The sequence below is a fragment of the Embiotoca jacksoni genome, unplaced genomic scaffold (genome assembly GCF_022577435.1).
Source record: "Embiotoca jacksoni isolate LCO1_2020_lvr unplaced genomic scaffold, fEmbJac1.0.p SCAF_8, whole genome shotgun sequence".
NCBI lineage: Eukaryota > Metazoa > Chordata > Actinopteri > Embiotocidae > Embiotoca > Embiotoca jacksoni.
Genome location: NW_027185436.1, coordinates 3,645,821 through 3,662,528, shown reverse-complemented (window position 1 = coordinate 3,662,528; position 16,708 = coordinate 3,645,821). Strand labels below are relative to the sequence as shown.

At 40.4% G+C, this 16,708-nt stretch overlaps 1 protein-coding gene across 1 annotated transcript in view; it reads left to right on the top strand.

The window, feature by feature from the left end:
* Positions 1-16,708, top strand: part of col27a1b (collagen, type XXVII, alpha 1b) — a 62,371-nt gene that overhangs the window by 8,353 nt on the left and 37,310 nt on the right. Inside the window, exons 4-7 of the mRNA XM_069178317.1 lie at positions 2,694-2,747; positions 7,503-7,556; positions 10,609-10,662; positions 10,767-10,820. Of these exons, the coding sequence (XP_069034418.1) occupies positions 2,694-2,747; positions 7,503-7,556; positions 10,609-10,662; positions 10,767-10,820 (216 nt within the window). The remainder of the gene's footprint in view (positions 1-2,693; positions 2,748-7,502; positions 7,557-10,608; positions 10,663-10,766; positions 10,821-16,708) is intronic.

Here is a 16,708-nt window from a genome sequence, read left to right as displayed (position 1 = left end):
CTCTGATTTGACGGTAGAAGTGTATTTTTTTTGTTAATAATTAGGATTGTTCTTAATTTCTACAATCCCTTTCAATAGCTCATTTCCTGACATGCATGACATATTTGCACACAGTGTTGACGCTTTTCAACCCACACCACATAGGTGCTGATTGTTGTGTAATTTTCATGTTGGCAGCAGTGGTGGAAGTCCTCAGGTTCATAGCTGGCCAGTCACTATTTGTCTTAGTGGAGATGCTGGCAATGAGGTGTAAGATTCCTCAGAGGGAGTGTGACTGCTCAGAGAATGGATACTTTTAAAGTTGGGTCAAAGGTAAAAAGGGATAAAGCACTTGTGCACAATCAACCATGAGAGTAAACATCTAAAGGCCCCTGCAATAAGAATGCAGTGCTTTATCCTCCTTTATTGAGCGCCACAGATTGTCCTCGAGGACATGTTGGCATCATGCACAGGGATTGGAAATGCAAAATATGACTTTTCTGTCTTTCATTTCTTTACAGTTTCATAGAGAAAGGGGCAAATTAAAATTCATAATTCATTAAAATATTGAGCTTGTGACATCAGGATGTTGATGGTAGTTTGTGTGCTGCTTACTAAAATTCTTCAATGTTAAAATGCTGATTACATGAATGAAGAGACATGTGAACAATCTTGGACATAAACGATTTCGCCTCTGCATTCTTAAACCAGTGTTGACTGTGGACTGTATAGATTCATATTGACCACGTGCTCCTGTCAGACTGCTCCTTTTGTGAACACAAACGGGTTACCCACTTTTTCCATTGTTAAAAGGACTTGTGTGTCTTGTGTAAGGTCATGTTTGACCAGAAACAATGTTTGAAGTGAAGCTTTCCTGCTCTGGCAGTGAGGGGAAACCACAGCTGTGAGCCCTTGAGGCCGCTGAGAGAGAAGTAACCAATGACTGCGGAGGCGTGTGGAAGGAAGGTTTCCTTACGGAGGATTTACATCGTTGGGTTTCTTGCTCATGTTTTAGCCTGAACAGATTGTGTGCTGGTTATATGATCTACATTTGATGTAACATTTTGTCTACTGAGTGATTTCCCTGTATTTCATATATATATATATATTTTTCCTCCCCCCCTGTGGGATTAAGGTTGATGTTAGTGGGCTGTTTTCGAAGGTTTCACTTGCTCACAAAAGAAGGATTGTTTTTAGAAGTAAAGTTGACAAACTATACTTCAAATTTTAAAGACAAAGTGTTAGCTCTATGATGGACAACATAAGTCTACATTCTGATGAAGTGATGCTAGTTGTTGAGGTATGGTCGTCAGTGGAGGATTAGAGGCTCTGAGTCTGAGCTTTTGGTACATTAGAATGCTTCTGATATATTCACATGTATCAGAGGAATATCTTAATTATGGTGAAGAATAAATACCACAAGGAATGCCAATATTATAGTAAGACTTTGTGATTTATTCGGCCAAACTCCTTCCTCATGTTACCTTAACTTAAGATGATTTCAATACTGAGGTCTACAGGTTTTAATTTGGCTAAAATAGTACCAGCATTGATCCACTATTCTGATTAGAAAATGGGACATTGTTTTGCACTAATGTAAATATTTACTTTTCTCTGTTGAGAGTGATGTTCTGAAATGTGCAGCAGTGTTTGTTACCTTGAAAGTTGTTCACTGGGATTTGACCTCATTGTTATACTCAGAAATAATTTGATTTTCTATCTTGTGTACTGCTGACCAAGAAAAACAAGTTTTACAAGATGAAATAGAAAAATTCTTCTTTCTGAATTGAATATTTTTAAGTCAAGTTAAGGGTTGAACTTAAGTCATGTATCATTTTTATTTGTATAAGACATGAGCTTGTAGCAGTGGCTTGGTGCTGAGCTGAGCTCTGACTCCTGCTCAGACTACTTACCATGTGTGGACAGCCGGATGGTTAAAGTCTAAAGACTAAAAGTTGCAGAAAGCCTTTTGGCTTTTCAAAGTGTATGCTGACTGAAAGAGTATAATTATAGCTTGTGGCCCCGTCCGAGCCAGACAGAAGTGCTCTATACATCTGACATTATTGCAGTAGCCCAATTTCAGCTGGATTGCCTCGAGCTGTTTTTTAGGCCCATTTTCCTTTTCCTCTTGGAATTTATTGAGCTGTGGAAAAATAAGTAACAACCTGCACATTGCAAGCAAACTCGGGTTCCTCAGATTGACCCCTCATTAAATCTGACCTTTCAGAGCTTTGCTAATCCATGGATGAAATTGTTTTAAAGCCAGCTGATGCTTATAATTAATATGATTGGCTGTGGCTGGATCCAGTGCCGACCTCCCTGCCAGTACAATGAGTCAGATTTACAGTCTTTGCACTGTGGTGATTTCTGGGCTGAAATAATATTGGCTGCAGAGGGAGAGGGCTGCATTAGCTTCTAACAAGGCATCCTCATGCCTGCCAACATCCCACTGATTGAGAGTTTAGCAACTTTCAGCTAACTTTACCCAATGTGTTGTCAGGAAACAGAAAGCTGTTTTTACTGATTGGAATATCCAGCTTCAATGACTTTTATGGGATTTTTCTTAAACGTTTTTTTTTTTTTAAATTTCTTTCGTATTTAAGACGGTTCACAACTCCCTTAAAATGACACGGCAATAGTCACCCTTATTCTCTCTTTCATATTTATAGGTCTGCTTCTCTCTGCCCCTGACACCTTTTATCTTTTCATTTCAGGGCCTTCAAGGACCCCCAGGATTGCCAGGAAAGCCAGGCAAGCGGGGCCCACGGGTAAGCATGGCCCACTGACATCGTTCCCCATTTACCTCCCCACACGTCCTCTTTTCATCCATTTCTCTTTGCCACTCCTCCTACAGTATCTTCCACGTTTATTACACTCTAATCTCTACGATGCCTTTATTAAAGGGCGATAACACCATCAGCTGTACACTGATGTCGCAGACCTTTGAGTGTTTTGATCAAGCATTCTGTGACATCTTAGGATCACAGAGCATTATTCAGCCAGGCGTTAGATTGCTTTGGCTCTGGGTTTGTTCAAGCTGTGCTGCTCTGCTGCCAAGGTCCATTTGTAAATCTGGAGAGCAAACAGCCATAATCTACAAATCTGTGGGTTGCCAATATGAAATTAATTGAACACATAAGGAAGGCGTTAGATGGACATGGAGGAAAAATAAGGTTATTGCAAGTGTATACAGTAGATATTTATTTTCAGAACAAGTACTTTATATCCCAAACATAAACTGTGCTTGTACTTGAATTGGGCCCAAGTCCTATGGTAACGTCAGTGAATACTTCCAGTGTATAGGATTTCTAATGTGAGTCCTTTGGTGCATGTCTCTTATGTCGGGGCTCAATGGAGGTCTACAACTGATGGGACCAAACAGAGGAGGTGCAGATGTTGTTTTAAGGTCCTTGTTTTCAGAAGAAACATAAGAAGAGAGAAAACACTGGGACAGGATTGGTCCCAAGAGATGGTTTAGTATTCTGATTTCTTTCTGAGACACTGTCACTGATGGTTGTGTATGTATGTAGTAAACTATTTGTTCACCTCCCATGTATGACGATGAATGAAGCAGAAGCTCAACCTGACATTTCAGTGGTGAGACACCAGTTTTGGTTTCTCTTTCGCAGAGCTACAGCTGAGTTTGGAGCACTTGTGCGACTGAGAGCTTGTGTGTGAGCTACCTGCTGCAGCCCGTGAGACTGCGCCCTGCAGTTGGGCCTCATGGGTGGGTTGTGGGAACCCAATCTCTTTAAACAAGGAATAAAGAGGGCTTTGTCCCCATCTTATTAAAGGCATTTAAGACCCTGTCTGGAGCTCAGTGGCTCTATCCAGTTGTACACCAACCTCTATAGAGTTCATTCATCATCAAGCTCTTGAGACCCGACTGCAGGCCACAGCGACTCAGAGTGCAGTTCAGGTTTTTTACTGACTGTTTTCATTAACTGTCAGACTTTTCCTGGATAGTTCACATGATTAGAAGGAAATACCTTGCAGCTACACACATGATCTGCAGAGAGCTCACAAGTGGACTCTGGTCTAGCAAAGCCTGAACAAACATTTGGATTAGAAGTGACAGTCACTTGATTTTATATTTGTGGTGACATAGTTGTATATTTTTGCCGCAATTTGTGTCCACTTGTCAAAAAAGTCATGTTGAAACTATGTTGGACAATAAACTGGTATTGCATCCTGTAACTCTGATATACCAACAGTCATTCTCACAACATTGTCGCAATATTGAGGTATTTGATCAAAAATATTATGATATTTGATTTTGTATTGCCCAGCCCATGGTGAAACTTGAAGTAGTTTCATATATAAAACGATATTTATTAGAACAGTGACTGACTTAAAGTGGGAACAAGTCCAAGTGTGACTTGCATGTGGTTGAATTCACACTCTGGAATACAGAATTCAGTTATAGCTGCATGTTTGATTTTAAAACAGCCCCACAAGATGTAGCAATCTTTGGAGTTTAAATTCAAAAGGCTAATCTTACTGATTTTTGACACAATTTTCTAGATTTACTGTAAAGAAAGGCACAAATAAAGGAAATGCCGTTTATTTTTCAAGACAGTATATAGGACCCCGGTTACCTTTATGAAGTTAAAAGGCCTCAGGAAGTTGAGGATATGTGTGATGAATCGATTCTCTTCAGCATTTCTTGATGTTCGGTGGGCAATTTCAATCTTAAGCAACTCATTCATTTCACCTTCTCCTTTCGTGTCAGATGAAATGTTGCAGGGAGACACAAAATGAAACAAACAGCTATTGCTGAAAATGAAACATTGATTTGTCAACATGTAGATATTGTTACTCATCAGAAAAAACTGTATAGCAGCTGACACGACACAGCACTTTGTGTTTACCTCTCTGACAGCGAGGTGTCACGTCTGGCTGTCTCACCGCTGCTAGCGCCGAACAGCATCTCTCACACGAGAGCGTCCATGTTCCTCGACGTGGCCGTAAGCCCGGCGGAGTGCTGGAGTTCACACGGCCCTGGGGGGGAGGGGGGGCCTTGAGAGCAGATCAAAGACGGCTTTGTGCAGAGAAACGGACCTGCCAGTGTGCTGTCACTATGTGATGCTTGGTTTCTGTGAATTTCAAAAACATTTACATAATTGCTTAAAGAACGCTTGACACTATATGATATGAAAGAAGGACACGACGGAGACTCAACCAATGGAAGCTCTGTTTTACCACTGATTGATTGTTGCAGAAAACCCAACTGATTTATGTAGGTCGTGAAATTTAGATTATTCTGAAATGAACCACATGTGTAGGCATGAATAAACAGTCTCTTAGAGGCTAAATTAAATTTCTCTGTCATTATTAGTTACACAGATGTGTGCCACTACTGCTTGTACTGCAGCTAATAGAGAACACATTGAGAGTTGAAGTTAAGCAGGGAGCTCAGAAAACAGACCAGCAACAGTCAGAAATAAATTGACCCTGAGCATCAACAGTAAAACTGAGCATATGCTGCTCAATCTTCCATCTATTACGCGACTATTAACTTCATTGTACTATAACCAATACATTTGCTACTCTTAGAATTTGCTGCATCTACCTACCACACATCACCACTGGTGTAAAGGAGGTGATGTATTTTATCTTCCCAGCTCCAGCAACAGTAGTTTATGAAATAAAAGAGCATTACCCTTCAAATACATAAATGTGACTTATGGACAGAAACCCCAAAGAAAAAGGACTTTGTACTAAATCAATAAGAAAATGAAATCAGCTAATCATTTAAGCCATTTATCAAAAACAAATCTGATAGATCTTATAGAAGCAATTAGCACTTAGTTAGCACCAAAGTTCTTGGCTCTTAGTAAAATACGAGTCCTTTAAAATGCATTATATTGCAGCAGACCTTGTGTTTCCATGCGTGCTGTCCAGAGAAGGTGTCAGCAGGTCTGCTCCAGGTTAATGGCCTATAAAAACAGTAGCACTCCACGCGTCACTCCTGTAAAAGTTATTGGCCCACATCGTAAACCTGGTCACAGCTCTCGCACACAGGTGTCCTTCATCTGCAGGCCTTGTGTGTGTGTGTGTGTGTGTGTGTGTGTGTGTGTGTGTGTGTGTGTGTGTGTGTGTGTGTGTGTGTGTGTTCAGTATCTGCTTAACGTTCATCTGCTTGTTTGTGTTTATCTGCTGGTGGTCTGTACTTGTCAGGCAAAGAGGATCTTCATCCTTCCTCTCACCAACGTGAAGATAGATGGGCGCAGTGACTCATTCTTCCCATTATTCTTGTCCCTGCTGGGATATCACCCACCCACCTTGTCATCAGCACCGTGCCTCCTTACCTTATGTACTGCACAAATGCAATTTGTAATACTCTGTCCCGACCTCCTTATTCCTCCATTTCTCCTCCTCCCTTTGCTGCCTATCTGGAGATAATGGCTTCCATACGTTTTAATATCGAGTGAGTGAAAGGGGGAACGGTCTGAATAGAGAAGGAGGAGGAAATCTGTAGATGAGCTTCTGTTAAGTGTCTCCATATGTCCAGCAGCGAGCGCCTTCAAGGAGAGAGTTCTGGCCAGTTTGAGGAGAGTGGAACTGCCTGTGCTGTTGGACTCCTTTCCACTGTGTGATAATACCGCACAGATAAATAACAGAGACCGGCTGGATCACACAACTGTACACTTACACCTCTTGGCCCCCGTCTATTTTACTTAGAGTAATCCTATCCCCCACTTTCACCGCCAGCTCGGGGGAAAAAGGTCTCTCTTTACAACCCGTGGAAAGTCTGAAGTCAAAAGAACGGGTCGAAGATACAGTAGCTTCCTGTTCAGGCCATCTGAACATGTTTCAGTGCTTTCAATTTTGCTGGAGAAGATTTTCCGTGCTCAGCATTTCATCCCCACTCCACATAGGTGTGCAATTGAACTGAAGACTCTTGACTTGGATGCCTCAGGAAGTTGTGGCTTTAATTTTCCAAACAATTCTTCTCTGCAGACTGCTTGAATTTATGCTCCCTTCCACCCGAAAAAAAATTGATTTTGTCTCACCCTGCTCCATGTGCGTCTACCCACCTGGTCCGGCTCACAGGAGATGGTCCATTTTCATAAAATATTTGGCACAGATAGCTCAATAAATCACACTGAAGTGCGTTATATTTCACAGATACCTACAGTTTGTGGCACAAAGCGATTGAGGAAGATGATGTGATGGACGAGTGTCCTTCACTTTGTGGCACCCCAGAAAGCAGTAAAAAAGTCTTAAGGATGAAGAAAATCACATCCATATGTCATAACTTGGACAGGCAGATACACGAGGCCGACAGGAGGCACAGTACGTCTCACAGAGCACCTATACACAAACACAGGGGGACCTCGAGGCGCTGCTGACCTGTCCCATAACAGAGGGTGAAATGATTGCAGCGTGCATACATCTGTGAATACCTCACATACAGCACTAACTCCCCCTTTCTTCTGCTCAGATGAAGGTCTGCTTGATGACACACACGATCACCTTTACTCTGTATCTTCCTTAATTATGTCTGTCTCTGTTTTCAGGGTCCTCCTGGCCCACATGGAAATCCTGGTCGTCCTGGAACGCCTGGAGGGAAGGTACGGCAGGATTCAATAATGTTATCTCGAATGGCATTGATCTGTTTTTAGGGAGGAAAATACTTGTAGTATGCAATGCTTTAAAAAGATCTGTAATCTTTTCTTGATTTTGTAAATCAAAGAGTTCATTGAACAATTTGGTTTCAGATCTCAAAACTAAAATTCAAACAGTCCTGGAATCTATTATCCCTTTCAAATTGAATGATTAACATGAGCAGTCGTCACTATGTAATAATAATTTAGATTTTAGGGCTAAGGCTGGCAGTGTGTTATATCAAATCCAATAAATAAAAAAAGTATTGTCTGTGCAGCTAAAGACTGATACATCTCATTTCTCTGTACAAGAGACCTCCATTGTTTTCCAAAAACTAATAAAAACACTTGACTGAGGCACACTGTTTCATTGGGTGTCATGTTCCTTCCTTGAGCCCTTTTTAGTTTATTTGAAGTTGATCCCACTGGCACTCTCACCGACTGTTACCTTACTTACTCAATAACACACCAAATGTGTATTAGTCTCTGGCTGAAAATAGTCCCTAAAACATTTACAATCTACCTCTGTTGGAGTTTGCTTGCTAAAAACGACAATGCATAGCTGTTTGGTAATTGACCTATGAATATGAATAAACTATGCATTTGTGAAATAGAAACCAATAAACTTGAGACGCTCCAAAGTATTATTTATTTAGAAGAATGGGACAATCAGAAAGATCCTGGATAATTCCAGGCTTATCCTTCAAAGTTTGCGAATATTGTTTTTCATTAAATTTCTATAACCGACCAGATGGGTCTTTACTTTCAGTTAATGTCAGCTGACAATCACAAAAATGGATCTCTTCAGGTGTACAATACTGTGCAAAAGATGTCGGCACAAAGCCAAAAATATTTTCATAAATAGTTATTATTATCAATTAGCTTAAAAAAAGTACAAATAAAAAATCATCTATATTTGAAGCGGCCTTTTAAACTCGCCCCAATTTATGACAATGTGTTTGTTGTGAAGCTGCAGAATGAACTTGGCACTGATCAAATACCTCTTTGATGGTATTCCTTGATGTATTAGAATGAAAACATCTGAAGTGATTAAAACATATGAAAAGGTCTTGATCAATTTGAAGGATTTGATGACATTGTAATTGTGTTTTAGATAAATGTCTAAGGTGAAGCAAAAGTGCTCCGATTCCCAGTGAAGCAGTAGATATGGGAGGTTTTTAATCTGAACCCTTCGGGGACGCAAACAGTTTGTTCAGATGATGTAAATAAAATGTACGTGATGCATGCAAACATCATATTCCCTCATGCTAAACAATCTCTATTTAAAAAAAGTGAGTATTACTTGTGTTTTTTTTCTTAATCATTCAGTGTTTGTTTGTGACTTCACCTTTTTTTTGGCATGTCTGAGGTCACATCATCTTGGCTTCTCCCCACCTCTTAGAAAGCCATTTGTTTCCCTTCATGAGACAACAGCAGGTTTAAGTTGTTCTGTCTCACTAATTTGCATGTGCTTGACATCATTCAGTGCTCCAGCTGATTTGAGTTGTCAACAAAGAGGGTTGCTTAGCTCCATAATTTGTCAATCTGATATCACAAAGGGGGTCTCCATGTTTGACTTTGTTGGAATAAAACAGAAAATTGGTCGTATTTTATGCCTGTAACGAATCCATTTCAAAGCATTGAATTTCCGCATTTTCCACACTGTCTCCAAACATTAAAAAAAACATAATTGATACCATGCTTTGGCCCGCTTTAGCCAGGGAAAAACCATAACTCTTATTCTCTACATGTGTGTTAGCTGGAGCCTCGCTGAAAACCTGGGCCGGCTTAGTTTGACCCATTTGCACACAAACCTCAAACAGCAGACTGTCTGTCTGACAGTTCTCCGCTTTCACAAAAATGAAACAATCGGCTGAAAACAGACTGTGTTTATCTGCATGTAGAGAGGACAATATTAGACGAGATGATGTTCAGTCAGCTACTACTGTAAGTAGCATACAATACGACTTCAAATGAAATGAATGAATGCATTAAGTTTCCCATTAATCAGTGGAAGGTAGAAGTGCTTATTAAGACTTGAAGTTTCAGAAGAAATTACCCAATTTATCTTAAGAGCCGTAGATTAGCTAGTTGTGGTGAAAAGCTTAAGACAGTAAAAAGACACCGTGTTCGCAAATGTACTGCTTGTTGCTTTTGGCTGGAGGAGCCCTCCTGGCACTGTAAAGAAATCAGTCTGGAGAAAGTTCCCACAAAAACTTGCTCAATGCCAAGTTGTAGCTGTCACGAACATGCAGGTTTAAATGCGCTGTAGATGGCGAGTTTTGTGTTACTTGCACCAAAAGCCGAGTCAAATAAAATGCATTCTTTTGATGTGTTTCCATCGATGCTGAACTGCTAATGTGCTGTTGCTATTCACAGTGAGAGGTTTGGAAAAACTGACCCCCAAAACTCCTTTAGAAGCTCTTGTACAGGCTTTAGCTGCAGGATTGCATTGAAGTGCTTCACAATACAGGATGATTTGTAACCACAGCCAAACTTCAATTTATCAAAGAAATGTGTCAGAGTTGATAACAGCTGTTGTTTTTATTCATATACTGGTGTCTTTATACGATAAGCACTGACACAGGAAACGATCTATTACTCTTTGGATCTCTTGCATTATAATTGCGCAGACTACCGGGCCTCTCTTTTACAAGTTAGATTGGACAGTGAATGCTGACCCAGAGTTTACAGACGCGACTCCCACTGCCCAAAAAGGGAGAAGAATGTACACGGTCACTCCCCATCACTTCTCGCTGGCTTGGTATAAACCGAGTCACAGGAGAGCATAAATGGACTGCACGGTTGTGTAAATACAACCACTCGACTCACCAATAAAAACGATGAACTCATTAATCTCTGATAATGTAAATGTACCATAAACTGCGAGCTCCTCTGCCTCGTGAAATGGGAATGCTGCAGGAAACGCTGCTGTAGACTCCAACGTGTGTTGTGCGTGCTGGAGGGAAAGTTTCTCTAAAGCCTAAAGAAGAATATGCTTTTTATTTTTATGTTCCAGGGACAAAAAGGAGATCCTGGACTGTCCCCTGGTCAAGCCCCGAAAGGACTGAAAGTATGCATAATGTATCATCTTTCCTTCCATAAAACTTGATTACTAACAGACACACTCACGTAAATATGTTGGTACTTTGAATGTGACCTAATTTGTCATTTCAGGGAGAGCCTGGTGTCGTGGGACCTCCTGGACTGCCTGGACAAGATGGACGAAAGGTAAAAAAAAAAAAGCTCACAAACGGAAACTGTTTGTTTGTTAGTGTGTAAATCAACTAGGAAGTAGCAGACGCACTCTGTCCTATATGTGTGACGGCTCATGTTGTGAGAGTGGCGTCTGCTCTTTTTCCATCCTCGCACTGTTTTCAGACACATAATGAATGAGTGACTGGAGCGGTGGAGTTCAGGTTATTGAGGATCAGTAATTCTAATGTACGCTCGACCCTATTAACGGCCTTTGAAGGCTGAATCTGTCAAATCGCACTGTTTAGAGCGCCGAGCCAAACATGAATGTTTACGCTCTTGTTTGGAAAGCAGCCTAACACAATGCAGGCGTCAGGGAGCACACCTGTGTTCTGGCTCCCCTGTGAGTGGTAATAGTAAAGGTTTGAATATCAGGGCTGTTCAATCATCCAAATCACAGGCCTCGATTGCATTGAAGGCATTTATGGGAAAACAAAAGTTACTGGGTGAGAAGTTTTACGTGCTTTCCTCAAACGTTATGTTCTTCCCTGGTTGGAGAGCAGTTCTTGTTAAAAGTAGAACAGGTTCTGAATGTGGGTTACTTCTGAGATCTGGTCCTCCTCATGATCTACGCTATTTGACTTTCTGTGCATGCTTGTGTGCCGGGTTATCCTGACAGAGAGTGATGGTTCGCAGCAGACGGTTTTCTCCCTGGCCTGGTGCATTTCAGCCTTGGCCTTTTCCCAAGCCCCTCGCAGTAATTACACATCTCAAGTGGCCCAGAGCCTGTTGAGATTTCCTTCTATGCATAGTGTGAAAATCAGATCGTAAACTGTCACTGACTCACTTGGTTTTACATGTAGTTTGTTTAAACTGAAGAGTTTTTCATGACTGCAGTACTTTTTAATCAATATGTTTATCCTTTATTCATGTGCAGAATGAACTATTATGAAACAAAACAACAAAAAACCAAAAGCAGGAATGTTGCAGGCTATCTCCCTGACTTCTTTTCCATGTCTGCTGCTCTCAGTAAGCCCATTAGTTCCTACTGAATATGCAAATCTTTAAACGTAATCTTTTTTTTTTTTTTTAAAGCACAGTTATTTCCTTCTAACAGCTCGGCACAATATTTGTTACCCAAACAAGAGTAAAAGCTACATTTGTTTGGATATATTTTAGTTTATGTATTATTTTGCAGATGAATACACATTTGGTGCATTAGTGAAAATGTACTGCAGCATTATGATGACGGATTAAGACTTGTACGACGATCAGTTTATTGTTGGATTTAGTATTTTTCATGGGATTTGTTGAGAATAAAGAAAACTCACCAGCCTTGCCATTTAATCCTGGTTTGAGACTCTTTACTGTGCCACTGTTGATTAGTGTGGCAGGTTGTGTCTGCCACAATTTCACAGTGTTTTCATTCCTAAGATCGGACCTAGCCGATAGAAGATTGCTTGCTGTCTGAAGCAGTGGCTGTTTCCACCAAACAGCAGGCCTCACAAACTCTTCACCATTCTTACTAACAGTTATGTCCTCCTCTACCTCATCATCGGGGAGGGTGTCAGTGTGCACTTCATTTCCATTTACAGCAGATTCCCTTTTTTAGCTGGGGAATAAACCTTGGAAACAATTTTTAAAACATTGTCAGACACAAAAACTCTCCTGAAACCCGAATGTACGAAATTCAAAAAGGCTTATGAGATTTTCATACAGGCGGACCCACCCTACTTGCATAGTGGCTGGCAATCTCTGTGATATAAATGAGGAATTAATATGGTGTTCAGATAGTTTGAAATGTTTGCAGGGCGGCTTATGGAAGAAGTTTCTTTTAAATTACACTTGACAGTTTGTGATCACACTCCTGCTTTTGGGGGCTGCTGTCAGAAAGTTAGAAAGAAGCAAAAACTGTGCTTCAGTACAGTAAAAGTTCACAGCAAGGTCAGGATGAGGATGCTGCAGTCATGCTAATTAGAAGATGATTCATGTACAATGTGAGACAACCTTTGTAAGCAACTTTATTTCTCACTGAGACGCGTGTACACACTCGCACACACCCATGTCCTCATTTGGGACAGTTTGAGTGCATAATGCCTTGGCAGGAGCTCCAGCAGTTAGTTATGTAATCAGACTGCGCTTACTGTGAAAAACCATCTGGCCTATTCAAGGTTCCTTATTTTAGTGTGAGGAGGACTCCAACTTAAAAAATCAAGACAACTTCTCGTCTCATGACTCATGGAACAAGGACTCGTGGGAAAAATTGGATCATTTTCCTGCTGATTTATGGTAATTGTGGATCTTTACAGAGGTGAAGCGGTTGTAATGGATCCCTTTTTCTTGTTCTTCTGATCAGTCCAGGTGGGATTGTGTTTCCCTCTGTTGCGAGTCTGTGTTCATATTAACAGACTCGTGTCTGCGCAAGTAACTGCTGACAGCCATACAAAGTATTAAAATGCAGTTTGTGTCCAGTTAATAAAAAAACAGGGCAATCAGCATGGCTCTGCTGAAAGCCACCAGACATCTCATTATTTGCAGCTGTTCTTGACTCTCTCTAGATTAATTTTTTTTTAAATCATATTCTGGCACTGGGGGCCAAAACTCTTTCTAGCACACTTGTAATGAAATTACATTGAAATTCCATCACCTGCAACGGATGAAGCAAGAGGCTCGTTCTCTTGTCAGTCTAACCAGCCAGTAAAACTATGACCTGCCGCAGCTTGATGGACCCTTTTCGCTGAGTTTTCTGCCCGGTCGCTGGCTTCCTGCCAAAAAAAAGCCTTTCCTCACTGTGGGAAATGTGTAAAGATGTAATGGGAAGGTTGCTTGGGAGTCAGTCAGCGGTCTGCACTGTAAAGTTAGAAGGGAGTCGTGTGTGTGTGTGTGTGTGTGTGTGTGTGTGTGTGTGTGTGTGTGTGTGTGTCATACTGAAACACTGTGGGGAGTATCGGTAATTCTGGACCAGTGGGCCTTCCACACAGCCAGCTCTGATCATGGCACACTGGAATAACGCTCAACTTTTTATTAGGTGTGCAGTCCTCCAGATTTTTCCTTCCTACTCTTTAACTTCGTACAATAACACTCTCGTTCCTTTATTTGCTGAGTCTGATTTGTCCATGAAAGAAGTGTGAGGCTTGCCAGGGAAGTTTTTGTGTTATAATGAAAATAAAAATCTGTGGAAAGAACAATGTATTTTAATTTTAAGTACAGTGTGCATCTTTAAGCAGGGGAGACACCACTGCTGCTCCACTCTGCCTGTTGGCTGCAGGGTTGATCTGGTGTTAGTTACACTAATTAAAACTGATGGAGAACTAATGGAGAATGTGATCCTTTGCCATCTTTGTGTCAAACAATGGATTTACAGAACTGTTGAAGTTGCCCACATTTTTTTTTTTTTTTTTTTTTTTGTCCATATCCGGTACACATGAAGATACACAAGCACACACACTTCTTTTTCCTACTTTTGGCTTGACTTCAACATCGACACCAGTCCTATGAACACAAATAACTGTCAGAGTGAGTGATCAAGTTACACCACATTTTCCTGTATTTATTTTAAATCAAGAGCCATCGTTTCACCTGACATGCCGTCTGACATTTCGTACACGATCTAGTCATGTACTAGGATCTGATGAAGTCTTGTTACTGTACTCAGCTCGACAGGCTGTGCTGGAGCGCCCAGACTCATTCTATTGTCCTTTCGTGGCAGCAATTCTGTGCCTCCCCCAGGAGAAAAATCTACTACAAAAAAATACTAACAACTATTTCCAACTTGCAGCAAAATGTTGCCTGTGTGCAGATAAATAGACAAATAATCAGGAAGTTGACGGAGCCAGAGTATAGCTGAGTCTGAGAGATTTACTGTGGCCAGTGGACGGCATCTGGCTTCAATCTGTGACCAAATGCTGCAGGAGATGAGACAGAAAATGAATCGTAACAAATAGTTGCCTTTCAGTGTGTTTCTTTCTTTCTTATTGGACTCAGGATCCAGCTCTGACTATTAGTAAAAGATTAGCTCATGAATGTTTTTCATCTCTGAGGTTTATCTGTCTGTTAATGGGTCTGTTTTTGCATTATGATGACATCACAGACTTCAGTCTCAGTTCATTTAGTTGTGATATATTGTCTGAAATGCTCCACTTACATGTTGTTAAAGTACTTTCTCTTTTGAGATGATGCACCGGACTGATATTGGCCTTTTTATCAATACGCATTGTGAGCACGCCAGTAAGATCCAGGCCTGTCAGTCTCACTCTGCTTCAACCCCTGACTCCTGCCTGACCGACCAGTGGGCCCATCAATATTAACTCACATTGTGAAGCTAAACCATTTTCAAACCCACAAAACTTCATTTTCACTTCTAATCAAGAGTCCAAAGTTTCCAAAACCCCCAAACATGTTGGGCTCCATTACAGCAAAACGTGTGTTGAATGATTCACAAGACATTGTCTACACAATATTCCCACTTTGAAATCATAGTGTAGGTTTGAATATTTTATGGATTGGAAACACCAGACAGCTTCAGTGGTCTTTTGAAAAACACATATACACAACTGCATGGTGTTTTATATTGTAACACAGTTTGTAATATTTTATTTTCAAACTTTGAAATAAAAGGGAAATATTAGAGGAGGAACAGTTTTTTTTTTTATTTTATTTTTTTATTGACTTTCTTACAAAAAGTTAAATTGATACCACTCTCTACTGTATTTCCATTAAATATGAACCTACAATCCAAGAGGTGGTTATCATAGTTTAGCATAACAGTTTGCAGACTTTGTGAGAAGGGAAGCTCCTGCTGTAGTTTCTTATTTAACGGACAGACTTCACAGTAACAACATGCAATAATTAAAATGTCAAACTATTCCTTTGAGGGGAATTTAAAGTGAACATTTTAGATGTAAGAAGAGACTTTGGCATCCCTTTTTCCACCTGAAAATAAAACTGAATATCAGCACAAAGAAGAGGCCAATCACGGTATTAAAATTAGTCCAATCCTGTTACAATTTCTAATATTGTGTTCAATTTTCCTTTATGACTGTCTGTTAGTCTTGCATAAACTCAGTGACGTTGCTTCTCATCAGTTCTACCAAATGTGTTTTGAATTCTCATGTACAGTGGCTGCAGGTTTGAGTCTGCTTTGTCTGGATCTCTTGATAGTGACTTGTTTACAATGATACTATTTTTTTTCAGCCCTCTGCCTGTAGTTTACTCGTTCTGCTGTTGACAGTCCAAGACAGCTGGTAGCTAATGACTTCACACTTGAGAGGGTAGACTTGTTCTTCCTTAGAGATCACTTCACATGACTCTATCTGCACTACTGTGGGCCTTGATTGTGAAAAGATTAATACATTTTGTAAGCAGCTGGCATGTTCATTTGAGATCACAAGGCATGAAGGTGACCGTTAATTACCCTTTTGGGTTTCACGTGCTGCTGCCTAATTGGATTACTGGTTTAATTAGTGCAAGATGCTTCTGAATTATATTGTCAGAGTGCAGTGGTGGAAGAGATCAGACAAACACAAAACCAAGCAGCTGTGCTGCAGCAATAAATAAAAACGGCATTGTTCTTGCGTAGAAATCGGAAAGACGCGCTTTATTCAGAGTTAACCAGCCAGCCCTGCTGATAAGTGTTTTATTAGTTTCACAGCTATTAAGTTTGCTTTTGCTGTGGAGTCTTTTAAAGCCTTCCAAGATTTTATTAAGTTATTCTATTGAATTTTTTTTTTATAAAGAAACAAAGTCAAGTTCTCTCAGACAGAAGCAGTTGGAAAATCCTTCAGCATAATTTCAGCCCCCTGTAGTGTCGACTAATATGAACACAAGGTGATAAATTCTTGAGCAACAAAAATGTAATTGAATTTGACCAATGACCATTAATATTTTCTATCCAAGAGCAGCATAATCTTTCTCCAAAGTGCATC